Source organism: Vanellus vanellus, assembly GCF_965231255.1.
Source record: "Vanellus vanellus genome assembly, chromosome: 9".
NCBI lineage: Eukaryota > Metazoa > Chordata > Aves > Charadriiformes > Charadriidae > Vanellus > Vanellus vanellus.
The window spans coordinates 9376344-9402470 of record NC_138914.1 but is presented as its reverse complement, the minus strand read 5'-3'; the positions used below and the strand labels follow the sequence as shown (position 1 = coordinate 9402470).

At 45.9% G+C, this 26127-nt stretch overlaps 1 protein-coding gene across 1 annotated transcript in view; it reads right to left on the bottom strand.

Annotated features, from left to right (window-relative positions):
• Window positions 1-26127, bottom strand: part of ITPR1 (inositol 1,4,5-trisphosphate receptor type 1) — a 182923-nt gene that overhangs the window by 8592 nt on the left and 148204 nt on the right. The window contains exons 49-56 of the mRNA XM_082487739.1: window positions 23458-23580; window positions 19739-19914; window positions 18290-18454; window positions 16438-16633; window positions 14970-15071; window positions 13150-13289; window positions 11629-11794; window positions 10705-10865 (exon numbers count right to left, since the gene is read on the bottom strand). Of these exons, the coding sequence (XP_082343865.1) occupies window positions 10705-10865; window positions 11629-11794; window positions 13150-13289; window positions 14970-15071; window positions 16438-16633; window positions 18290-18454; window positions 19739-19914; window positions 23458-23580 (1229 nt within the window). The remainder of the gene's footprint in view (window positions 1-10704; window positions 10866-11628; window positions 11795-13149; window positions 13290-14969; window positions 15072-16437; window positions 16634-18289; window positions 18455-19738; window positions 19915-23457; window positions 23581-26127) is intronic.

Here is a 26127-nt window from a genome sequence, read left to right as displayed (position 1 = left end):
GCTGGGTTTTCTCTCAAACCTATGCCTTATTTTTATGGCACTGCAAACTCCCTTTGGCTTTTCACCGTTCCCTGCCTAAATCTCTAACTCGAAGCTGCTCCCCCATCTCTCTGCTCCCCCTCCACGCTCCCTCATTCCAGGAGGGAGCAGGAGGAGCATCCATCCTGCTTAAATCGGGGTTGTGCACCTCTACAGAGATTTACAGTCACGTCCTTTCTGCGATTCAGACGTGATGCCAAGATTCATCATACTGAATGAGTTGCTTCTCATCTGTGTGGAGTGCACCATTGCCGAGATGAAAAGGCAGAGAGTGGAGAGCGGGCCCTTTCCCGCGCAGCGCACCACAGGACCCCCACATGATGCAAAACTGCCAGGAAGGCTTTTTTCTCCTGATCTCTGTTTACAGGGCAGATGGTTTCTGCTAATAAAAGAAAAAAATATATGTACAAAAAAAATATGCCTTTATCAAGACAAGTGCCAAAATATTTTGGGCTTTAGGACACGACAGTCCCACAATTAAGATTTAATAGTAGTAACAGGCAGCATTCCCCTGCGATCTCCCAGCCGTAGTAAAATCCTCGTTAGGGAAGAGAGGGCAGGCTCCGCACTTGCACTCCGGTTCAGCACCTCCTCCCCAAAGTACCTCCCCTCCCCACCCAGGGAAAACAAACTAAACCAACTGCTCTTGCCTGGACCCTCAGGTCCATGTCCTGAGGTTTCGAGGCAGATGCAGGAGCAGAGCCTTCAAGCTCCTGCCCGTTCCTTACCTGCTGTGGAAATAAGTGTTATTTCACTTGTTCCCAAAGCGGTGAGCTTCCCAAGGCCAGCCCAGAGCACTGCCAGGCCCCATCCTTGTGATGGATGGAGGGGACAAAGGGAGCAGGACCTGGAAACACCAACCTTTCCCTACCTGCAACATTTTATTAACAAACACCCCACACCTTTTCTAACGTTGCTCTGCAATATGGGCAAATGCTGCAGTCGCTGCAGAGGTTGCATCTTGATCGTTGCAGGCAGGGAAGGTGACGGGCAGTCTCGAAGGGTGAAATCAAACCCGCAAGCGCTATAGCACTGCCAGCTTCCGCAGCCTTGTCAGAAGTTTCATACTCACTGGTTGCCTGAAAGCCCCGGCTCTTGAAGTGACTTGAGTATGGGAAATCTTGGCTTTCACTTGAAAAAACAACAAAGCGCCTCTCTAGTTCTCATGGCAATGGTGAAAGATTAAAAACAAAAATGCTCCACGTGAATTCCACAAGGCTGAGAAAGGAGAAGGCTAATGAAAAGGAGATAGGACTCGGGGCTGCCTGGGCATTCTCCTGAGCTGAGAGGACAGGACTCCTTTTTGAGCCTGGAACTGGCAATGCCCCTGCTGAGCCCCGATCCATCCGTGAAAGACTCAATAGGGGCACCTGGAAGTCTTCTGTGCGCAGACAGGCTTAGGGAAGGACCTATACATCACTTTGCCAAACCATGTCATGGGGCTGGACCTAACCTGTCCCCCCGTTCAGGTTTCACATAGCTTGTTGGCACCACTCAAAACCAGAGTTCAACCTGGAAGTGTCCAGCTGCCACCCAGACAGAAATCACAGAATCCCAGACTGGTCAGGGTTGGAAGGGCCCTCTGGAGCTCCCCCAGTCCCACCCCCTGCCAGAGCAGGGGCACCTCCAGCAGTGGCACAGGACACGTCCAGGCGGGTTTGGAATGGCTCCAGAGTGGGAGACTCACACCCCCCCCCCCCCCCGGGCAGCCTCTGCCAGTGCTCTGCCACCCTCACAGGAAAGAAGTCCCTCCTCATGTTAACATGGAACTTCCTTTGCTCAAGTCTGTACCCATTACCTCCTGTCCTGTCACTGGGCACCACTGAAAAAAGACTGTTCCCATCCCCCTGGCGCCCTCCCTTGAAGTATTTATAAGCATTGATAAGATCCGGCGCACCCCCAGTCTTTTTTCTGGACTAAAAAGACCCAGGTGCCTAAATAAGGGGATGTCCACCCAAACAGCCTGGGCAAACACCCTGAGGTGAGGAACTGGCAGATAAAACTGCATGGATGCAGGTAAAACGGGCACCAGCGCTTGCTGGCCCACGGTGGCTGCTGGGACGCTCTGGGGAGGACAGCAGGGATGCTGCCAGCACGCAGGGGCACACCTCATCATCCTCCTCTCTGCACACACGGTCCTGCACCCCTTCACTTTGGCTTTGCACGGGAAACCTTCACCCTGGTCCTGCGCCCTCCACCAGCATGGCAGGGAGAAGCTGGAGAGCCTGGATGGGACCAGCCTGCTGCCCCATGCCTGTCCCTGGCCAGGCTGGGGGGGGGGGGGGCTCTGAGGGTTGTGGGGAGTGTTTTCTTTTAAATAAATAAATACTGATGCCTCAAGCGGAGACGGTGAAAACGGAAATAAGGCGGAACGCAGAAAGGTCAGTCTCTGACAAGCCCGCTGGGCCGGCGTGCGGCAGCCAGCTCGGCTGCCGGCCCCTCCGCAGAGCGCTTCTATTCAAGGTTGAATAAAAGATTTATATCTTGATGATCTAGTTTCTGCTGAACTTTAACTGAACGCCGGGGTGCCTTTAAAGATACAGCCTCACATCTTTCACTGAGTAAAAACTGGTAGTTTGTTTTTTGGTTGTGTTTTTGTTTGGTTTTTTGTTTTTTTTTTTTTTTTTTTTTTTTTTTTTTTTTTAAATAGAGTCACTAAGCGAGCCGTGAAGGGAAAGGCTCCCCCTTGATCCCTTTACTCCCTGCCTGCCCCTCGTCCCGCTGCGCGCCCTCCCGGCTGCTGGCACCTCGCATACCGATGCCGTTATGCACCGTCTGCTGCGGTCCCTCTTCAAGCGGAGGCACCGGGATCCTGGTGTGCAGTCAGCTCCCTCTTCCCGTCACAGTCGCAGCTTCCTCTGCTTCAACAGACGAACTGACTGAAGCCACTGACGGAAGCTGGCTAACCGCAAGGGCTGGGTTTCGGGTTAGCTCTTTTCTAGGTAAAGTTGGAAAAGTCCCTCTTGTAAAGCAAATATCATTAAATCTCAGACATGGGGGCGACGCTGACCGTCCACGATTGGAAATTTGAAAAAGAGGAAGCGGCACGGCATGATGCAGATGCAATTCATTCTGAGAAGTGCCCGCTCCTGCCTGCTTCTGCCGAAGAGTTTGTTCTAAGAAAGGTTTCTGAGGCAACCTCAGCGCACGCCGTGCCACGACACGCATTAGCCCTGCTCCGCGGGCAGGAGGCGGCCGCTAACGGCACGGACCAGCGCTCGTCCTTGCCGCCGGCCGCCCCGTGGAAATCACCGCTCCTCTTCTGGGCCTCCATTTATTCAGCTCCCGCTGCGCCCAATATTTATGGGGTGCTGAAGGGCTCATTCAATGCTCAAATTAAATCCCGATAGCCTGCCATCGTAAGGGCTGTCTAGCAGCCGTCCCTGAGCAGGGGAAGGTGGCAGCCGCAAATTTCAGTTTCTGTCATGTGTTGTTAAAAATCATGGCCATACAGCTAATAAACAGCTTTGTGAAGCGCTTTGAAAATTATTTTTTTGTTTGTTTGTTTGTAGAGAGATGAAACTCCTCTTGGTTCTTTCATGGGCTTCCTGGAAAAAGCCCCGTGTCAGGTTCTCTCTTGCTTCTGCAGAGGGCTCATCATCACTCCTTCCACAAGTCACGCTTCTCCCCTCTCCATAAAGAACGGCACTCGACGGTGTCCCCCCGCCACACCAGGAGTATTTTCCAACCCTCACAACCACCTCACAACCACCACTTCTTTAAGCAGGAGGCTGACAATATAAAGCGTTTGATATAAAAATCTCACTTTTCACTGTTTCCATAGATGAAATACCTAAGTGGCTTTTTGCACTGGTGCAGAGCAGGGAACCTGGAAGACAGACACCATGCCTAAAGGTGGAAGATGACTGTGTCCCTGTATGACATGATCCCCCCCGGCGTGTCCCAGTGACAGCTCTGCCACAGGTGACTCACTGGAGCAGAACGTTGCGTTTACCAGCAGTGAAGTGACCCCCTCAAGCATCACCCAGCTTGATGTGACCGCGGCAGACGGCCCCGGTGGGAACCCCTGAAGGCATTCTCCGTACTCCCGCAGGAAGGACAGTGCCACCTCTCCGCGGCAACCTACTTCTGGCTGTTTGCACCTTCCTTTTGAAGTAGGACGTGTTACACCACGATCAGGACAAAACAATTAAGCATGCAAAGGCTGAACAAACAGCTGCTGGTGGCCATGGCTGCCGTCACCCACCTGCTCTTGCACAATGCATCCGGCACGGCCCCGGCAGCCCTCAGCACCCCACGGCACGGGGTCACAGGCTCTCCGGCACAGCCGAGCTGGTGGAGGCAGTGGCGATGACTCAGGGGACGGCTACCTCACCCCAGCCCTGAGCCACCTTCCTCAGCACACACAGCCCCACGGGGCTTTTTTTGTTGCAGCCAGCGTCACAGACTGAGCGGCTTACCTTCCCCCAGCGTGTCGCCCTCAATGGTTTCCAGTTGGAAACCTTCCCCCTCCCTCCCAGGCGTGCGCTGGCAGAGCCCCTGCGGCAGGGACACGCGCCCACCCTGCAAGCTGCTTTGGGATCCAGCCGTACCCCAACGCGGTACGCCAACAAACCACTACACGGCATCGGGCTGAAGCCTTTGCTTCTGGTTCCATCCGCCCAGACCCTTCTTCTGCCACACGCTCAGCCCAAGTGAAACCTTCGACTCATCAGCGGGGATGCTAACCTGATATTTCCAGCATGGATGCCCGCCAGGTGGTTTTTTATCAGGGAAAACCAAGAACTCAGCCACATAAGGTGAATGCCAGCGACAGGAGGGTGTTTTCTGCAGCACGCTGCAGGGCACGGCAGCTCACGCACCTCCGGAGGGAAGAGCGTACTTGTGCTGCATGGGGAACATGAGGTTGACCAACCGTTTCTCCCCGTGCAGCTTCTGGTTTGCACCGTAACGCCGATTTCAAGGGTGGAACAAGTTGCTTCACTATATAAATGCAAAGCTCGGGACCCGTGCCTATGACACAGTGTTTCCAGCAGCCAAGAGCCTTCTGCCGAACACACCTCTTGGCTCTGCTCTTATTTATTGTTTAACCCTGTAATTAAATTGGCCAACTCTGGTAAGGTATCTCAAGATGCAGCTTGCTGGGAAGATACCACCAAATTAAGCACTATCAGCTTCAACTCAGATGCTGACCTCCTCAGTCCTCCTCCTCTCCCAGCTTGCCCCCAGCATCATTGCGACTGGGAGCCCCCAAACCCCAGTTTCTTCATCAATAACCAACCAACTGCCTACAAGTTATGTGTACGGGCTGCTCTCTTCTGCGCCTGCAATTGCGTTGGTTAAGTATTGATGTGACAAATCTTTTCTATTCGATTTTGCCCCAAAGTACAGGAATTACAAGTACAAATTACACAGGAATATAACTTTCTCATAGTTTCTCAGACTACAACTTCAGCTGTACACACGTCTTTCACCACTGCTGGAGTCATTAAGCCCCTTTTGCAATGCTTCGGGTTTGGGTCATGGTGGCCCGCCACTGGTTGTTCCTACAGGTGCTGGAGTTCAAATCCAGTTGTGGCCATCTCCAACCAAAGTATATTCGATGCAGAGCCTGGGGACACAGTGACCCTTCAAAGCCACCATCACGTGAGCCTCCTGCAGGCTGTGAATCACATGCTCCTGCTGAGTTTCAGGGCACGGTGACAATCGTGGCCGGGTGTTTAACTCCTTAGGAGAGGCTTCAAGTCAAACCTGCACTTCTGGAAGAATATAATTTCAAAAGCCTGCGACTGCTGAAACCGTGCCTTCGCTTAGGATTTGGCAGAAGTTACAGGCTACGCTGGACACTCAAAACAGTAATAAGAAATACTTTCTGATTGTGGTATAACACATAGCTCAAGACAAAAAGAAGAAAAAGCCCCAAAGTATATTTAAATCTCCTATTTTGTAGGAAGAGGTTAATTAGGGCACAAAAGGAAATCTTTAGCCTTCATTTCCATTCCAAATTCCTTTAAGGGTATCTGCACCATCTCTCCTATTTATAAAGGGTTCGTTTTCAAATGACAGCGCAATCCAGCTGACGATTCAGGACTCAGCGCTCTCGATCTGGACACGTGAGCTTGGGCAATCCCTTACACCTCTCTACCTCGCTTTTGTAATACAGGTTAATGACATGTATCCTGCTTGGTGCAACGCTAGATTAAAAATCTGTGGAAACTGCAAGAGCTAGTTAAGGAGCTCCGTGCTACAAACTTTTCCAAACAATTTATTTTTTAATATGCACATCTGCGTGCATAAAATCACTCCCGGCCACGCGGCTCTTACCCACGTGGCTCAAACGCTGACGTGAAGGTGTATATGCAAATCCCCATGTTAGGGTATGCAAGAACTGTGCATGCAAATATTTGTCCACGCAAGTGACAGCCCACTGCAGCTGCACGCGCAACGGCTTATGAAGGCAAAGAAAACTGCAGCGTACATGTGGTTTTCCACGTATCGAGCTTCAGAGTAGGAATTTTTTACATATGCTAAATGCCTGCAAACAGCTGTTTGCGGCAGCCCTTTGCCAAGACTCCAGCGACAGCCGGACCGCTGCGAGCGAAGCTGCCGCAGTAACTGCAGGCAAATGCAGAAAACTTCAGAAATTCTCAAGACAGGATGGGTAGATAAGACATTTAAATGAACTAATCTGTAGGGAGTTGCACCGAGTTCGCATTAGTCATTTGGGTGGGGATGTCAATGTCTGGCCAACACGATAAGTGGATCCCCCCACCTCCTACACACTCGGTATTATTCAGACATCACCTGATCTTCCCTGGTGACTGCAAAGCCACACAGCAGCTGAACCCTACGCCTTTGTTCCTGGGAAACACGGCAGGCACTGGACTACCAGCTCTGCAGCACCATTAGCATACTTTCCAGATAAACACTTTTCAAAAGACATTGATCCATCCTGAAGCCTCACTATCTTAAGTGCACATCTGCAGTGATTTAGCCAGATGAACAGAAGTTAGGTCATCAGGAGGGCTTCATAAACACCAAGCATTAAAGGCCATCTCTATTACCACTAGATGTTTTCTCACATCCCATAGTGCTGTCTGTGCTACTAAATAGGCATTAGGAGGTGGGTCAAGAACACATTTCAAAGATGAGCTGCCTCATGCCAAGCTTCTGCTTGCCATCTCCTGAAACCCACGAGGTTATCGGCCTCGCCAGGGCTGGTAAGGACTTCAGCACAGCGGATGATTCACCACAGCAGCTCGGGTGTGTACACACGCTCAGCTTCTACATCAAACAGCACCAGCAGTGCCATTTCCCCCCTTGCATGGCTCTGGCAACTCCCAGCTAAGATTCTTGAGATATCCCAAGTTTTACATCCTATATTACAGCAGACACACGCTCACCTCACTGGTGGAAGTGAATATTGTCCCTATCTATGGGGAGAAAAGCTGGCGATGAACTCCGAGCCTCCTATCAAAAGTCTGGACCGCTGCAGACTGGTGTCCCACGGACACGGACACACGGGGCTCCGCACGCACGGGAGGACTTGAACACAAACAAACTGAGATTGGGAGCACCAACAGACCATATTTGTATCAAAAAAATGCTATGGAAGGCGTAGTTACAAATGCGTAGTAAAAGAGAGTAGATTAGGTTTTATTTTGTCAGATCACTGTGCTTGAATATTCGTTTTGGCCAGGCTTATAGCGTTCAAAATACTTCTAAACCTTAAAGTCTCTCCGAGTTAAACCGCTGACTTTTTTCTGCATGCTGTGTTTTAACTTAATGAGCTTCTACCCATGAAGAAATATAAAATTCACTAAAGAATTGTAGTTAATCATTGATTTTCAAGGCTACAATTTCTCTTTATGCTGGGTCAGATTCCTGCAGGCTACAAGATGAATTCTACAGGCAAGATTCAGCTCTGCCATCTCCAGCACAGTGGATAGCCTCAAAATTGCCTTTCTACACACATTATTTTTAGACAAGAAAACATCAAAATTCAAGATCACTCTTAAAGCTTCTGAATATTCACTAACTGGCATAAGTGAAATTGTCCAGGATTCTTTTGATACCACGGTGCCTAAAATATCTTTAAAGCACTGCACAAGCAGCACTGGATGCAACTCACAAGCTGATGGTGAATATAATTTTAGTGTCCTAAATTCCTTTTTTTTTTTTTAATGTTCTGTGGTGTTGGAACAACCCACAAATACTAAATGGCAGAGGCTTTTTTTTTTTTTAAACTATTGCCAAAAGGCAGAAATCCAAGCATTTTCTAAAGATATTCTGTTGGGAGTTAGTGCAAAGGTGAAGTGTATTTGAGGTGTATTCTGTCATCACAGTATGATTTGGAGCACGCTATGCTTCCTACCCTCAACGACTAGAAATGGGTATAAATTGCAGTTGAACAATGGTACCACATAACAGCCCACGGAAAAGACATGCCCCATCTTTGTCATTATCGAAGATGTTAGAGTGCCACCTTCAGTCTGAAAATGTGGGGAGAAAATCCCTTTTACATCTACCCATGACATAAGTAGGCTTGCCAGGAGACTCTGGGAGCTGCAGACATTAAGCAACCGCAGATTCCCATTTACCCTCTGTACAAATTGAAAATAAACTGTCACCTCCAACAGGCCAATCTGAATCTTTGGAACCGCTGACATATTTAAGGCTTTCCTTTTTCCTGTCCTTCTGGATTCATGGAATGAAGACAGAAGTCTTGAGTAAAAGATGAACCATGCCCCAAGTCACTCCTAGATACAACTTAGGCAGAAAAAAGAATTTCTGACTCTTACACCAGTATTTAAAACGGGTCTGGTAGAGGAATGTATTCATCATGTTTTACATTCAGATTTGCTAGGGCAGCAAAGGATGGTTTTAGTGTCAAAGGATGATGGAAAGAAATTGCTTCTGATTTTCAGACTAAGCTTTGCCAGAGTAGTCCTAAGGAATACATCGACTGCAAAATGCTGCCAACATCTATGGTGTGAGGCCAACACCAGCCCGAGCTGCTCCAGTCACGCCTGTGCTGGGTCGTGGCAGACCACTGAAGTGCAAAGCAAATTTACTTCCTATTCCACGGCTCGTAGGGTTAGACCACGCTTTCGACAGCACTGCCGTGAGACCCTGCTCTTAGTTCTCAATTTAAAACTGGCTCATGAAATGCAAGAAAACACCAACTACAAGACATACTCCAAACCTCTACCTAGAGCATGGAGTTATATAAAATTGCATCTGCGTGGGACACTTGGTCTATGCATAATTTATCCATATCCCCATTCAGCACACAGTAATTAGCCTTTGCTGACACTTCTATGAATGGGAATTCTGGTCAAAGTTCTCCAGTTTTTGTGCTTATTGCAAACATATTCAGTGACTGGGTTTTGGTTCTTATCAAATTTGAACTGTTAATCTGAAATAATTTGTTAATAAATTGTTTGTTAATTGCAGCTTTTTTTTTGTTAAACTAGTTGTAACACAACACAAAATCATCTTTTACAAGCAGAAACATTTTAAAGAGTACAGTGCCTCCCCCTGAAGTACTGCTTGCAGCAGTGGGATGAATAAAAGGAGCAATATAATCAGTCAGACTAGAAAGCAGCAGTGATGTGCTTAGTTATCTCACTGTGCTAATCCTCTATCAGGTGACTGCTCACAAGATTTCTTTAAGCCCTCATTACAGAGGCAGAAATCCAGAACTAGGACAGACACTTTAGTGACCCCGAAATAACATGTTTAACCTCTAAGAGCTCTTGGTGGGATTTACGTGCTGACTGGGCCATGCCAAATCGCCCACTTAAAGGTAGGTTGTACCTCTGCAGCAAAAAAGTTAGAGACAACTAAGAAAAGTATTCTGCTATTTATTCATCTAGAGGCAAATAAAGAAACAACTAATTGAAATGTTATAAATCAGAAACAGCTTTTGCTAACCAGCCAGAAGACACACAAATTAGTAATTCGGGTTTAGTGTCTACTTCCAGGAGCACTGAACCTGTAGCTTGGCAGAGACGAGGTTTTTAATTCTCTCATTAAAAGACCTTACAACTGAGTAGATATTAATTTTAGATTTTCACAATAATAAGCTAAAATCATATGACAACAAATCCTACAAGTCAGTTTAAGATATTTATACAGAGACGGGTTATCACTGGTTTGTTATACTTCAACTACTTCCACCGGCTTGAGAATATTCTCCCTTCAAAGTTAGTTTTCAAAACAGAACAGCTCTCTTCGCACGACTGAAAACAGAGACTACCTGGCTGTCACTGCTCACTGCCACCTCCTTCGGCACCCGCAGGGAGTGTTTTAGAGGCTGAGAAGCTGCAGGTACGCAGACGCAAATGGCTGCGTGACTGCGGTGCTGCAGCACATCCCGGCTCCCAGGAGTGCCCCTGCCCGCAGCGTCCCTGCGCAGCACGCTGCACCGCGCTGCCGTCCACGCAAGGCACGTTGAAAAGTGCTGCCATCAACGCGAGGGCTTTTCTCCAGTTATCTCGCCAAGTACATCTTAAGTACATTATCTTTAGAAGATGCTTCTAAAAGGAAAGGCTTCGGATTAAGCCTATTATTGTAGGAAAAGCCTTACTCCAAGCTTTTGCTTACAAAATGAAAAAAAAATACAGACTACTATATCTACCAAACATGCCAGCAGGTTGGTCTAATCCAGGAGAAAGACAAAAAGCAAGACTCCAAACTCACCTTGATCATTTCTGCCACGTAACTTTCTGGTCCTGTGTATTCTGTTGAATCTTTTACTTTCACCAACACGATAAAGCACAAATAATGCCACATATTGTGCTCTTCTTTAATGTGCTCTTCAAATGTGACTGTCTTGTTATCAAACTTGTCTCTTTCCAAACCTACAGGAGTGACACATGTATAACTCTTAGTATTTATGAACTGGTACTACAAAAACGAGCTCCAAGAACAAAACTACTGCCTGCTGCACTTCTCAACAGTTACAGACATTCTTCAATGAAGACTGAATAATGGGGATAAACTCTCTAAGAAATGGCCACAACATAGGGAGAAGAGGAAAGAAGGCGTAAGAAGTACTGCTCGCATTTATTAAACATAACAGAAAACTTTGGATTAAAAAAAAAACAACGCAGTTTGTTGGATTTCGTAACTCATCTCCTATTTTTAGGCAAAATGATACCAAATGCAACATTTGCTTTGCACCAAACTTCCAAAGGTTACTTCCGCCCCTCTGTGTGTTCTGCAACTTCTGCATGACCATCTCACTGATCGCACTGGCCTCAAGGGCTCGGCACCTCAATTCCCAATCTACTGATGGGAACAGCTTTGACAGGCACTACTCAACGCTCAGCACCCTTAGAAAAAACTACTGTTTATAAAAATCTCCCCTCTTCCAACAGGAAACTATTCTTTGAAGCGCAGGAGAAACAGAAACTAAGGATTTGAGGAAAAAATGGTATACTGAGCATACGTTCCCCATCTCTTCCTGCTGCCAAGCTCCTACGCACGTGGTACCCGAGAATATCAACTAGCTGAGGAATGCAAGGTAGGAACAGCCAGTAATTCCAGACTCCTGTTTCCTGCTACTTTGCAGCTACCTCTGACAGACTAACCCCTTATTCTTAAGGGCATTTCTACACTTACCACAAATAAAGCAAGTAGTTTTTAAAATTTCTTCTTTCTTCTGTTTTTCGCTCCTTAAATCAGCAAAAGTGTCAATGATCACACCAAAAATCAGGTTAAGGACGATAATGATGACCATGAAGAAGAATAACAGGTCATATATCACTCTAGCAGCAAAGAGAGGTTCCTGCAAGATACATATTTGAATAATTAACAACCCCAAACCGTGCACATCTAACCCTGTGCCATCTAACCTTCTCAGTTCAGCCACAGAGCACGCTGCCCCACAGCCCCTCCCTTCCGAGCCTCCATTGCTGATGCCCTCCAATGAGACCTTACAACTCAAAACATTAAGTGAAACTAAAATGTGAGGCGAGATTACTGAAAGACGAGCCAAATTACTCAACTACCAGTATGTGATCTCTACCGAGTTGCTCCTTCTGCTCACTGTGTCCACGGCTGTCCTCTTCTCTCCCACACATACACCGACGTTTGCTCTCTCCTCACCCCCGCCCCACGAGCCCATCTAAACGATATCGCTATGTTAATCTGCTGATGTGTCAATATATCAGTGTTGACCATAAGGTCTTCTACTGGAATTTAATAGTATTCATTTCATTTATGCTAACAACCATGTATAAGGACATTAAGTTGGACTTCCCGGTACCCATTTCATCTTTATCGCAGGGCTGAATACCCAAAAGCCCAACCCCCTCTTTCAGAATCAGCCTGCCAGGCGGGTGCCAAACTTTTATTAAGAATTATGTAACTTTTAAACCATTGTAAGCTGAAAATAAGGCTAAGTATTAGAAAACGCTTTGAAATTGCAGGCAATACAGAAAAGCATTCACTCTGACCAATACTGCTCCTTTGCCCCCTAACGTGGTTTTGGGGAATGACCAGAGGGAGGACAGCCTGAGACTGAGACGGGCACCAACAGCCGAGGAGGCAGCTATGTGGGCAGCTTTGGGTATCATCAAAAATTCCTGCTGCTTTGACTGGTCCTCGCTCTCTGATGGAGCCTCCAAGCGACATCCATCCTTCCTTCCCGCAGTCCCAGCTCCAACCCATCTCGCTCCCTGTCCTCTCACCCGTTCCCCGTTTTACACATCCTGCCGTTCCCGAGAGAGGCTCGCCACAGAAACTCACGCCACTGGTATGGTATCAGCTACCGCTGCATTTTCATTCTGCTCCCTCATGTTACTCTTTCACTAGCTTGTACTTATTTCTCCAGATCCTAAACGCCCAAAGCGCAGACCGTTGGCCACCCCATTTCTGTTCTTTTGGGCCCCGTTCTAGACAGCCCTCAAGCTAAAAAAAGCCCTAAAAAAAGGATGGGGAGAAGCTTGTTTGAACTGGCTGCTGTTTAATGCGATCCTACAGAGATTTAACTGTATTACACAGAGAGAAAGCGTGGTTCCTTCTAGGCACGATGTATCCTATGTCTGTTTAAAGGGAGTGTATACACATTTTCCCCAGCAGAACTACATCCCCGGCCCTACATGGTTATCACTCTTCCGCCCCCATTCAGTGATAATTTACCTCTTTGGATGGTTTCCTGAGCACATCACCTACTCCACCCCCACTCCGCAGCCCGTGACTCAGTACAGTAACAATGCACATCAGTAACGTCTCGCACGTATGCTCTTTATTCTCTTCCTCCGTTTCTTCAGCGATCAGTTCTATTAACACAGCAAGCAAAGACACGTTTCAAAGGCGAGAAGATGGGTTTCAAAGATTTCTCTCCATTCTCTGTTGGTTATGCTCTCTCCCCCCTTTGCAGGAACTGCCCGATCTCCAGCCAGCGTCACAAACCTCCGCGAGCTTTTGCAAAGCGCCGGCCATCGGCGCAGGTCTCTGCTCTGCCTCCCGCCGGCCCTCCTCCCCCCACCAGCAAGAGTCTTCTTTTGTGCTTGAACTGCTGTCTTTGACTCGGTTAAATATCTCTTTCCGTTTCTGTTAGCATGCACAGCTCAGATCACCAGATGCCTGTTTATACAGAATCATAGCTTTTTGACAGCTCGGAGGACAAAGTGTTGCCTCTTACACTCTCCCTTGGTGCCTGACAGATTGCACAGCCTTTGGGCTGCACTCAAAATGGCAACTTCGACTTGTATTTTTCAAATGGCTAAAATATCACTGCTTATGGAAACTGCATTTTACTAAAAAAGTAACACACTTTTTTTTTTTTTGACCCTTTCTTCATTTGGCTGAAGCCTCCAACTTCACGGTTTCAGTTGCAGAACTGCTAGAATTAATTACCTAATCTCATATACTCTCCCTGTACCCATTAAAAGTCTCATGACTTCCATCACGAAAATGCTCATGAGCGGATCCCACCTTCCCACAGACAGCCTCAGAAAGGCCAAGATCCCCGTGGAATGCAGAAACAGCCAAAACCCAAGATGGCAGAGAAACGGCCAAAGATTTGGGCATCATCCGTATCCCTGGTCACACACGACCCTGATATTGGGTTGATTATTTGCGATATAAAGACATCTCCGGCGTTTTCCTTTCTGCAGCCAGAGTGTACAAAGACAAAGCGGCACAATCCTAGAGCCGAATAAAGCAGCTATTCTTGTATCAATGTTGAATCTCAGCTTATCAAAGAGGACACTTGAGCAAAACAGAGCCATGTCCTCTTGCCAGCATAGGCTCGTGGCCATTACTGACCTTTGAAACATTTGACCATATAAGAGCTCCACTTCTAAGAGAAACAGTGATGCTCTGTCTGGCTCTCACAGCCAGCATCCTAAATCTCCGCGAAGTAAATTGCATTTTCTAGAAAATAAAACTGAAATATTTCAATACCCAATCTGAGGCTGGCGATTATGCTACCAGTATTATCTTGCATGCACTTCTTTGATCTCAAAAACCCCCAAACCTACCCTGTCTACTTAATCCATTGAGTACTTCCTGCCATGATATTAAAGTTTCCTTCATTAGCTAGAATAATGCTGACAATAAACAATGTTCTGCTCCATATTTCACAGTGTATTATCCTCTGAGATCACCTTTAATAGCCTAATGTTTTAAAATAATGAACTTTGCAAAGAGGTAAACTGCATCACTTCCTTCTCAAATTGATAAGGTAGAAAATTAAAGAATATGACTCTTTTATCAAAGTAGGGTTCAGTTCTAAGTGTCTCTAGTTTAATCACTTCATGTAACAAGTGCCATTTATGCTGTTTGCCTAAATTAATCCTTTTCCAAGTTAGATAGTCTCACGATAGCTTTGTTCCCAAGTTTATTACATAGGGTTTTTTAAGGTTTGTTTTTTTTTTTTTTCAATTTAAGGTGCTTAACTAGAAAAAGTGGCAAAACTCAGGGTGTGAGTTACGAATTCAACAGCAGATACTTACGGTCTGAAGGAATGATTGAAGAACAGTTTTCACTGCTACCTGCTTTGCATACGTCTGAATAGAGAAACTCTCCGGTCATGGTCTCACCTGGTTCTGTGCGATCTAAAAACAGAAGGTGATGAATCAAATGGATAGTTAACGTTTTGTACGTTTTGCAAGATTACTTCTCAGATATTAAAGCACCCCATCATATTCAGCGTGCACTTACTAGGCAGATTTAGAATAGCGTATGATCCTGGAGTTTAGAAGGGCACAGTACTTTCTGATTTACACATTCAAAGATTGTAAATTCAAACATAAAATTCGTATTATTTCTATGAATTAAAGACCGGAGTTGTGCATTTATTTCGCATCAGCTCTAAAGTTGAGAGAGTAATTGAAATTGTTCCAAAAATACTAAGTTCTAGTGCACGGTGAACTTTCAAGGTGCCTGGAAAACTTGCCTTTCGATGCCTTGCAAGTACCAAAACAAACCTACTGCCACACGGTAAGACATCTTCGGCATTTCTCCAGCCGCATGGAAACGTGAAATAACAGAGTCAGTGAGGTTTGGGTCTCTCACAGGGTTGGCAGTAAAATTAGAAAAAATAGTAGGAATGTCAAATAATACTTGTTTGAATAGCTCAAGTGTCAGAGGAAAAAAACAAAGCAAAACCCAAATGACCCCTCTAACAAATTTCATTTCTGTGCTTCCCACCCACTGAGTTAGTTGCTTGATGCTGCAGGGTGGGGGAAAAAAAACCCACCCGAATTTTAAGTCACAACAAGCAACCCAAGGTCAGCACAGAGAAGTCTGCTACAGAATTTACTGTAGCAAGTGTCTGAGGGAGGTTAATACAGTCTATAAAAACTATGAGCAAACCAGAGTTAAAGAGAGATAAACTTCTTCTTCACAGGAGAATCTCTTTGATGCCCATCATTTATAGGCAGTCTGTTATTTCAGACAAAATATTAATTTTTGTTATGTTGAAGCTAAACTTCACCATTACAAGCCAATCTAAGCATTCAGTATCCGGCAAACCGAGGCAGAACTGAATTCTCCCAGTGTAGAGCCTTCTTCACGATGGCCTACCTAAAGTCTGCTTGTAATTAAGCTGGGGGAGGGAGTAGGTGTAGCTGAATTAGATAATCTCAACTGTTTTAGCAAACAGCGAGGGGAGAAATCTCAACCGTGTGCAGAAGAGCCCAAGTGCTATCTCCAGGGGTTCCTCCTCCCCATCCCTCTTATGCTGCGGCAGATTGCAGTGTTTTGTAAAAATACTGGGGTATCTGTTTGCCCCAATCACTTTGGGGTTTTTTTAAATTTTATTTTCTATTTAAACAGCATCCTCTGTAAGAAAGAAATTGTCAAGCTGGTGAGGCAATCAGTATGTCTTGCAAGAGGTGGAAGACACTCAGCATGCCCCGCGGGACAAAAGCCCATTACTTTCTTCAACACAAACCATCCAAATGAGTCACCGTTACCGACCTGGCAATAACGTTTCGTTAGGGAGCTTGTCTACTTCCAGGATGAAGTCATCTTTGAAGAAGAGGTACCCCACTATGGAGAACAGGTAGACCAAGATGAGAGCGAGAACAGCAGTCAGGATGATGGAACGCCCATTGCGAGTGACACTCTTGATGACATTCAGCAAGGTCTCTTCTCGGTACACCAAGTCAAAGAGCTGGGGGACAAGGAACAAAAGCAAAGGCTGTTTCTCACGTGTAACACCAATACCACCGGTGGCATGCTACGTGTTGGCATAACCTGGGGCAGCACATTAACAGTGCCAGTCTGATGTTTTAGAGTGCAATTTTTTTTTTTTTAATAGTTATCTGAAATTTAACATATTGGCAAAGAAAAAGATAGCAGGAAGCGAGGAACATAGGGTCCCTCACCCCAACTGTACCAGCCTTGGACCATGCGCTTTGAAATGTGAAGAACGGAGGCAGCTGTACCCTCCTCTTCATCTGCACTTCATGCTCTCCAGTCCTGAGTGGTAGCATGGGAAGAAGTCCCTACCTGGTGTGAGGGCAGGTATTCTTGCTTAAGTGCTATAAATACAGTGCACGCTTTAAACACAAAGCTGCTAACACATACTGCTGTATCTTTTCTTTTTCAAGTACTGTCTTCCCCATCACAATCTCAAAATAGCTCATTTCAAAATGCAATTAGCCGTTTCCTTTAAGTCTCAGTTTATTGAGTGTATAATTAAATGAGCAATATTTTTTTTTTTGCCCAAATCCTTTGTTTAAATTACAGATGTTTCCTTCATTTGTCACTCCTCTGGGTCTGTGACGACTCACCAGCAGAGCCCAGGCAGGGTGCCGGCTATGCTGGCTGACAGTGAGACGACAGGTATTTGTCAAATTGGACCTACGTGAATATAGAAAATAACCAATCCAGTTACCAGAGGATACAGCGAGCAGCAAAGGGACAAAAATAGTCTGTTCTGAATGGGATTGAAGGTTTACTTTAAAAGTGACACATTTTCTCCACCAACACTAGATGTACTCCTTCGGTGCTTATTCTTAGAAGTATTGTGCTGTGCACGATGAATTCCACCCCAAACAGAAAAAACACGTGTGCCAGGCATCCGTGTCCCTCGTGTGAGGTGCGGAGTCTGGCTACAGCTAAGGAGACACTCCAAAGCTAACCAGCTGCTCAAAAAGCACGGACACTATGTTATAGTTATTGACAGTAACAGAGTAAACCATCTTAAAGACGGTGTGCCTCTTACTCGTAGCATGGTAACTCCAAAAGTGCCTCCTCTTCAGCTAACACCTCTATGGCTGGGTTTTTCAAGGATTTTTTTTTTTTTTAGCTCGTGTAAGAGCTTATATGACCTTAAGAAGGCTTAAACCTTCACCAGGTATTGACATATCTTGGAATCACAACGTTTTAAATGGTTTTATTATCTTGGAATTCAAAGCAGGGTCACCAACGATAGATGTAACCTAGAAAACCTGTACCTTTGACATCTAAGAGGACCAACACACACAGGGAAATGCTAAATACCTTCGTTGCAACTGCATACACATTTACCATAATGAGTGATTTTATCTAAATTAAACCTTAAACACACATCTTGTATAACACGCTTCAGGAGAACAAAAAAGTCAATGCTGCTTGGTACGAATTAGGAAGAAGCGGTGTCCCGTAGCCTCCCACCGTAACTCCTCCCAGGCAAAACCTCCAGCGGGCAGTTCTCAAAGGAGTGCCAGTACAACAGCTGCCCAGCACCAAACCAGAGAGCAAGCGGTGGACAACACACCTGGATATGCCCGAGATGGGACTTTCAGACACGGGAAAACATTCTGAGGGCAAAGTGAATACCTACCAACAAACTATAAAAGAATTCATGTACGAAGAGCCCCAGCGCGCATATGAGAAGGTACAGCAGGTGATAAAGAAACTCTACGTCCATGATCATTGCCTTGTATCCTCTGGTGAAGGTTCCGCAGTTACCCACAAAACTCATCAGAAAAATTATTTTATTACAAACCTAAGGAAAGATTAACCATAAATTAGTTACAATATGTGACTTTCGGGGAAAAAAAAGGCAATTTTTCAAAGCTGGAGGTGGCTCGGCTCCACGATGATACCAACACTCATGCTGAACTGTCTGCTGTACGACAGTGTTTTACACATCAGTCAAAACCTGTTTTCTGTTGCGTTTCCTGCACAGCGGAGACACGGAGCCAAACCTAAACCTGCACACGTCTAATAACACACGTGCACTGCCGCCTGTCTCCAGCTTGTTGTCAAAAGGCATCAAGGCTAAGATTTAAAGAAGAAAGTAAAAACGTTCCCCGGTGTGAGAGGTAAACCTTGGTTAAAAGAAAACAAGCTCTTGTTCTAACATGGCACTTTCTGCAGCCAAATAACTCTCCAGCCTACAGCACCCCTTACATTTCTGACCGCCCCCCATTGCTTGCTCATAAGCGAGTGCTCCCGATTCCCTCAGCAATTCACTCGCGGATCAGGCCGCCAGGAACCCTCCTGTGCAGCACCAGCCATCGGCGCCAGAGAAAAGCCGCCTTCAACTTACCCGGAACCTACTAAAATGCTACAATTACCAATAACGACAACAACCGCCCTCACAAGGCAGCTCTGACTGGGCGGTACGTGGCACACGGTGACGTGTTTTGAAGACAAGGGGTGCTATTAGATGATGCACTTGAAACCCGGGCACTTCGTAATAAAGGCAAAGGCTCTGAGAAGACGCATCTCTGCAGAGCTCCTGCTGACTCAGTCAGCGAGAAACGCTTTTGGCTCGCTTGCCACAAGAGACCACAAGTATCCGGGTTTGAGCGCTAATGAAGTTCTCTGGTGGCTCAGCTTACACGCTCGGGCCACACATTGCTGTAGCAAAACTGCTTCGTGGTGGCTTTTGGCTAGCAGGTAGACTGCAGACAGACATCTGGGAAATGCCTTGATTTAGTGAATCTTACACAACCCCACCAACCCTGCAGCTTAGTCGCTGAACGGGGGACGGGTTTGAGAGCATAACCGAGTCCTTCAGGGTCACAGATACTTCTTTACATTTCTGGCTGGGGTGGGAGCTGTTTCTAGACTGTGGCAAAACCTTAGAGGTCTCCAGCCCAGGGAACCAGGATTACATGAACGGCAGCAAAGTCTGCTAGAACCAGTCTGAAGAGGGAATCACTCCTCCCACCAGTTCCACCACGATGTCCCAGGCTATTTTTGCCCGACGTCTTCACGAGCAGGTAAGAAACCCTTACATAAGATGCAAGAGAACTTCAAAAAAAGCCCACTTGATACTCACGTTGAATGCACCCAGAAGAAATAAAGTAGGCTGTAAACCAACTGAAAATATGAGTCGCAATATTGTAGAAGCGATTAAGGCTCGGATGCCGTGGGGCTTCGGAAGAGCTATAACGATGGCCAGAGATATCAGCATAGCCGTCCACAGCAAGCCTGACAAGTGGGGCTCCAGTGTACCTGGGGTGGAGAGGAAAAAAACAAAACCCACTTCACTACTTTGTATAACCAAACAAAACAAACCCAAAATAACCAAATAAATGCCATTTTATCTCATCTTTGGTGGAGCATCATTAAGCTGCATGTTCAGACGTTGCTGATTTCAAAGCCGTAAGTGGAACATCTGAGCCCAATGCCTTCAGCAGATTTTAATTACAAACTTGTTACTAAAGCATTATGTAAATGATAAGCGCCAGTATTATAGAATTCTGCACTTTAGTGTTCATTACTTATACCCCTTGAATGCTGAAAAGGAGAGGCATTTTGCTAATGCGTTCTGCGGAACGGGTAGGTGAAGACAGACAACATGCTCCTCCAGACTCACAGCAGATTCCCCTATTATGCTTTTGGTCAAAAACCTCACACCAGTTTTTGTCATCTCTTGCTATTTCTGGTTCTATTTAGACTGTCCCATGGGACTGTCTGCTTACATAACATCAAGCCCGCGTTGCTAAAAATACACTTCTCTGAAAGAGCCATCAATAATACTCGGCCAAAAATACCTTTTACCCTGGGTTTATGCAGAATATAAAAGACATCTTTTTCTTAAAACTGACATTAAAAAAAAAACCCACACTTTTTCTTCCTCAACAGACAAAACGGCAAGACACCCCCCCCCCAAATTTCATAGCACTCCGCAGCCCTTCTGCAAGTACAGTCTCAGAGGACTGTCGTGCCATACTGGCAAGACATTCACTGAGGGCTTTTTCCTCCTCCTGCCCAAATTCAGGCGGCTTAGGAAATATTACTCTCATCTGACTACCACGAGCAGCCATTTAATTTTTTTCCAAATCACTGTAGATTAATAAAGACAGCAGAGGATAGATGGAAATTAAAACTTAATAAGCGTAAAGCTGAACAGATGTTTCCGCCGTCTGAAGGGAGTTTGGGATCCCAGAGCAACGCCACCACCGCTACTTGAGCTGTCAAACAGCAAAAGGTGCAGAGCTTGAAACAGAGTCACCCGAGTGGGAACGATAAACGGCACAGAGAGGGGAGAGAAAAAAACGTGCAGCAGCTCATTTAGGAATGACTTGGGAATTGCCGTGAGAGGCAGATCCTGAGGGACCCTGCCTGCACCTGCGCAGGTGCCCGAGCATCCCCGCTGTGACACAGCCATCCGCGGCACACGCACAGATTTGCTTTCACAAGTTTCGGCAGTTCCCAGCAGGCTTGCAAAAACAACCAGCGTTAATGAAGTCCTCTACCGTTGCCTGTCGCACCCACCCCGGTGAGGCTCGGCACCACTGGGAGCAAACTGGGAGCAGCGTCTTTGCACTGGGTGAACGAAGCTCACCAACCCAGCGCTCACTCGACATCAACTGTCTGCACCCAACCCAACGTCCGAGCACGCCGCGTCCGTCCCGTGACCGCTGGCAGGAGGAGCGCGTAAGCGGGAGGACCTGGTAGGAAGCTCTCCCTGCCTCTGGAATTCTCACCATTCCAGTAACGAATTCCAGGAATCCGGTTTTGTTTTGGCTCCTCAAGTCAGAAGATTTACAGCTTCTGCTGCAGTCAGATGCTAATCAGCTGCTCAGTTCACCGTGTCTGAGCGACTCAAGACAATGACAACTTCCCCCAAATGGTCTGATTTTTTTTTTAAAAGCTAAATATAAAACACACATGAATTCATTTCTTTTTCATTTTTGATTGTAACTAGAAGAGGAAGAGATTTTATCAAAATGCTACCTGATAAATAAAGTATTTCAAATATTCAGGGTAGGGCATCTTCAAAATACCAAATGATTGCCCCCCGAGTCTTGCAACTTGTAATCTCAACAAACTCGTTTAATTACTGCCTTTCCTAGCAGCCGTAAGGACAGACTTTTACATTTTGACTTGTGATCTTTGAAACTGGAGACAGAAAATTCAGTTGCTCTCTGTGCTTGTTAAAACCTTTCAACCAAGTGCCGGCCAGACGGGACGCGGGTGGCCCCACGGTCCGCCGTCACGCAGAGGTACAGCGGCCAAAACCACAGCCTGGTGTTGCAGCAGGTAACTATACTCTTCCCCCTCTGAGGAAGGCTGGATTTTGGTCTAAAACATCACCTTCTCATAGGCTTTATCAGGACGCAGAACCCCAAACGTGAGTTTTCCACACCCACTGCCTTTACCCCACTGTGACCATAAGCTCCTGTCAAACACTGAGGGATAACCACAGCTCTCCTCAGCTTAAATTAACTGGTGAGATGCAAAAAGGGTGAAGTGCCTTTTATGCCACACACACAGAGCTCAGCTTTTAGGTTTTAGCCCGATTTTAGGATCAGGCTACTGCTATCTTTGAGCTGCTCTGTCTTTGGGCTCTGTAGTTAGCAAGGAACCTCGAGAAAGATGCAGAGGGAAGTTCAATAGGAAAAGATAAGCATCTAACTGTCCCCATTGCATTCTGAATCTCGAAGAAAGGGAAGTGAAGGCCTGAACTTGAATCACCCTCTCTCGGATGAGGTTTAACTGCTGGGTTCCCTATTCACTCCAGTTGACACAGATGCGGTAAAATCTCCTACCTAGGCATGTCCTTTACGCCAGCTTTGCAAGAGATAAACACGATGGAGCCTTCACAAGAACATTTCTCCAGATTTCCTGGTTCTTGCTGACATGAATCCACCCCTTGACCTGCCCTGGGGTGCATCTCCTGGGAGAGGCTGGATCTGAGCAAGAGCAGCTGAATCTCATCAGGACTCCACCAGGAGTATTTCCTGAATTGGCTCTAAGGAACCACCACTGTCGCACAAACCCACTGTTGGGATCAAAAGCAACTTCCATGAGACCTATTACAGCAAGATTGTGCAATCCCGCACGAACTGCAGATGCGAACCCATAGTTTACGTCAGAAATGAGAGCGAGCCCAGCTGCTATCCGCTGATGGCAGCGGGTTGCTCCCGAGCCAGGGGACACGGCTGGCACGCTCCTCCTGGTTCCCTGGGGCCACCTCTGCTCTACGCAGGGGTAAGAGACTCCTAGGAGAGACAGCAAGAGGGGAGACGGGCTCTTCTTCTGCATCCTCCATCGATTTCTAATGGCTCGAGGCAGGTCACTCGGCTCCCGTACGCCTGGCCGGCCAAGGCAGGGTAAGCTCCCTCACCCAGCCCCAACGCTCAGAGCCCTCCCCAAGAGCTACGCGACCACAGAAGTTTTATGGAAAACGGCGTTAATAAAATGCAAGCTCGAGGAAAACAACAAATTAACATTTCTCGTCTTTTTAGTGCAACACTTAATTACAGAACTTTAAACAAAGCAGAACAGTCGGGTAATTAAAGGTGGATGTCTGTCTGTGATAATTTTTTCCCCTAGGAAAAAGCACGGCTCTATATTTTCCTTACAAATGCCTCAAGAAAAAGTAACTCAGAACAGCACAATTTAAATCAAGGCAATTAAAAAAAAAGCCAATTTCTGTTCTACTATCCCCACCGAAGTAAACAGGGATGCAGAGACGCAAGCGAGGGACTGAATTTGGCTCATTATACCTTATTTGTTCACATATTTTTATGTGTTAAATATTGGTACCTCCTCGAATTCCTTTAAATGGATAGAAAAATGCCACAAGCAGGTTCATAAGGACAGCCAGGTTAAAGGAAATACTGCTCCAGAAGGACATGTTGCGAGCACACCAGTATAGGAAAGGTTGAGCTGCAAAAAGAGAAAAATAATTATTTTTAATAGAGCATATAAAAAGATAAGAGTTCTATATAAGAAAAAAAAAATCTCTAGCAAAACTCAGTTTATTTTCAGTTTGCCCAAATGCACAGCATCATCATCAGTAATAGTCATGGCTTATTTTGAAGTTTATTTGATTTCTCTTTATCTTTGGGGTACTTCCACAGTTTCCTAGATAGCGCTTTGAGGCAAAGGACTCGTGTTCAAGAGGTGAGTATTTTCAAACATGAATTGATTTAGTGGCAGCATGGGAGCGAGTTCAGAAATGCCAGAGGTCAAGGACTTCCGGTTTCCCCAAATAATATACTTTGTACTCGGAGTGATACAAAGAACAATTAGGAGGAAAAAAACCTGCCCACGTTAGCAACGGTGAGATTCCGCCCTGTCCTCCCTGCGCCGCCGCCGCCGCCGCCGCCAGCAGCTCACCTACGTGAGACACTGCCCACCTTCAAACTTCTTCTCTGCTGTGGCAAGTCAGAAAAAATGCAGCGAAAACAGTGCAAGGTGGACAACTAAGATGCAAAATGCAGCGTAGGGAGAGAGCAATAAAGCTAAAATGTTTAGGACTAGCTGCCAAGCCAGTAAGACAACTTTACTTCAGGCTGATAACAGACCTATACAGCCCCAGAATAACAACTGAGCTGGAGCTTGGCTGGTCTTCCCTCTGCCCTGTGGGCAAAGGACACAGCTGCCCAGAGCTAAGTGCACAGTTAAACAGCTCCACATTTTAAATTCTTAACGTGATGTATAAATACTTTCCAAAAAGACTTCAATTTTAATCATCTCTGCAGCCCGAACCAAAGCACAGAAAGCAAAAAGATTCATTTTCTGAAGCGGTCGTGGACCAGAGGATGACAAGGACAGCTAAGAAGCTGCCTTACAGTAATTCCCTCTGCATCGAGGCAAAATCCCCCTGATTTTAGCTCCTGCAGGCTTATTGTACAGCAAATTGTGTACTCCTGAAATGTAGAGTGGGAAAAAAAAATTCTATTGAAAGCGCTCTCAAAGAAGGGAATGAACTAATGTTTTTCCCTGTTGGAAGGAGGTAATGTGTACAGATATCGGAGAGCAAAGGGAAAGAAGCTCACAGTGAAATTTAAGGAAAAGAGAAAAACGCAAACTCTGGGGCTGAAGAGTAAGTTAACGACTGCAGCAATTCTGAGCCTCACAGTAGCCACCACCCCTCTCCAGCAAATCACCTCTTCTAGCATCCTAAGCAAAAAAAATAGGTTAAAAGAATTATACAATGCCTCATTATACTCAGTTGAAATGCACATAAAAAGCAAATGTATTGAACAGCTGAATGCAAAGGAAAGGACCACAAAAAGGTACCCCCTCACGGTAAGAATACAAGCTTCATTGCACCTAATTAGCCAGGCACATGTTAAGCCTCACTGAAATGCGATGTAGCAATGTTTCGAATGGATGATACCCTGATTTCTGTATTATTTCTGTTCTCAGTTTCATTTTAATTGGAAGAATTTGTAAGCAGGTTGAATTCATTTGTATAAAATTGTTATATGAAAGGTCATTATAAAGTCCCAGGTTTTACTTTAAACCTTCCTCTGGGGATGGGCACAGACCATCTGCCCTTTGCAGCGCTTCTGCCTGGTTCTGGCAGGCTCATTCGAAGTCTTAATTAAGACCTTGGGAGACTTACGGGGCTCAGGCAGTGGGCTAGCACCGTGAGCTGAAGGGGGGGGATACATGGGTCTTTTATAAAGACTTTTTTTAAAAGTCTTTCTCAGGTTTGAATAAACGGTCAGCGGTCTCACATGAGCACAGCACAGAGCGCTGCCAGCCTGTCACGTCTGGAAAACACAAACCCGTATTTAAGATGCGAGAAACAATTGTATAAACGTAGAGAATCACCCAGAGACCAAACAAGACCAGAATACTGGGAGACACGCTAAATTATTCCAGTTTCTTAAAGAAAAAAAAGAAATATTCTCCACTTCTGCGGGTGGATCTTGATTAATTTGTGGTCTGTTAGTTATGGATGTGTTCACAGCTTGGCTGGAGGTAGCCTCAAAGACAATTAAAGTAACTCAAACAACAAAATCTAACAGAATACATGGATGCTGTCAAAGACAAAAGTTGCCCATTTGTTTAGGATGTCAAATATTCCCATGTTCTTGTAGAGTTCTTAGAATTCATTTTAGGAAGCAGCTTCCCAGGGATTTTGATGCTGTCAGAAGCACTAATCCATCGTGCGGTGGAAATAGCTCCACTCTGTTTAGTATTCATACACATGAAAAATATTTCAGTAGAGCTGACCAAGTTTCAGGTGGTCTTATCCACACCTGACTGATAATTTTAAATAATATGTTTACAATTGCTTTCCTCTGTTAAAAGGTCTACTAACTTATATATATACACACATATACATACATCCCAAAAATCAGGAGCAAATATTGAGTTTCTGTTACCAAATGTGCAACACAGCATCAGCTCTAGTGCGAACTGTGCTTACGCATCCTAAAAACAAACTGGAAAGAGTCCAGGCTCTTCTTGGAGGTG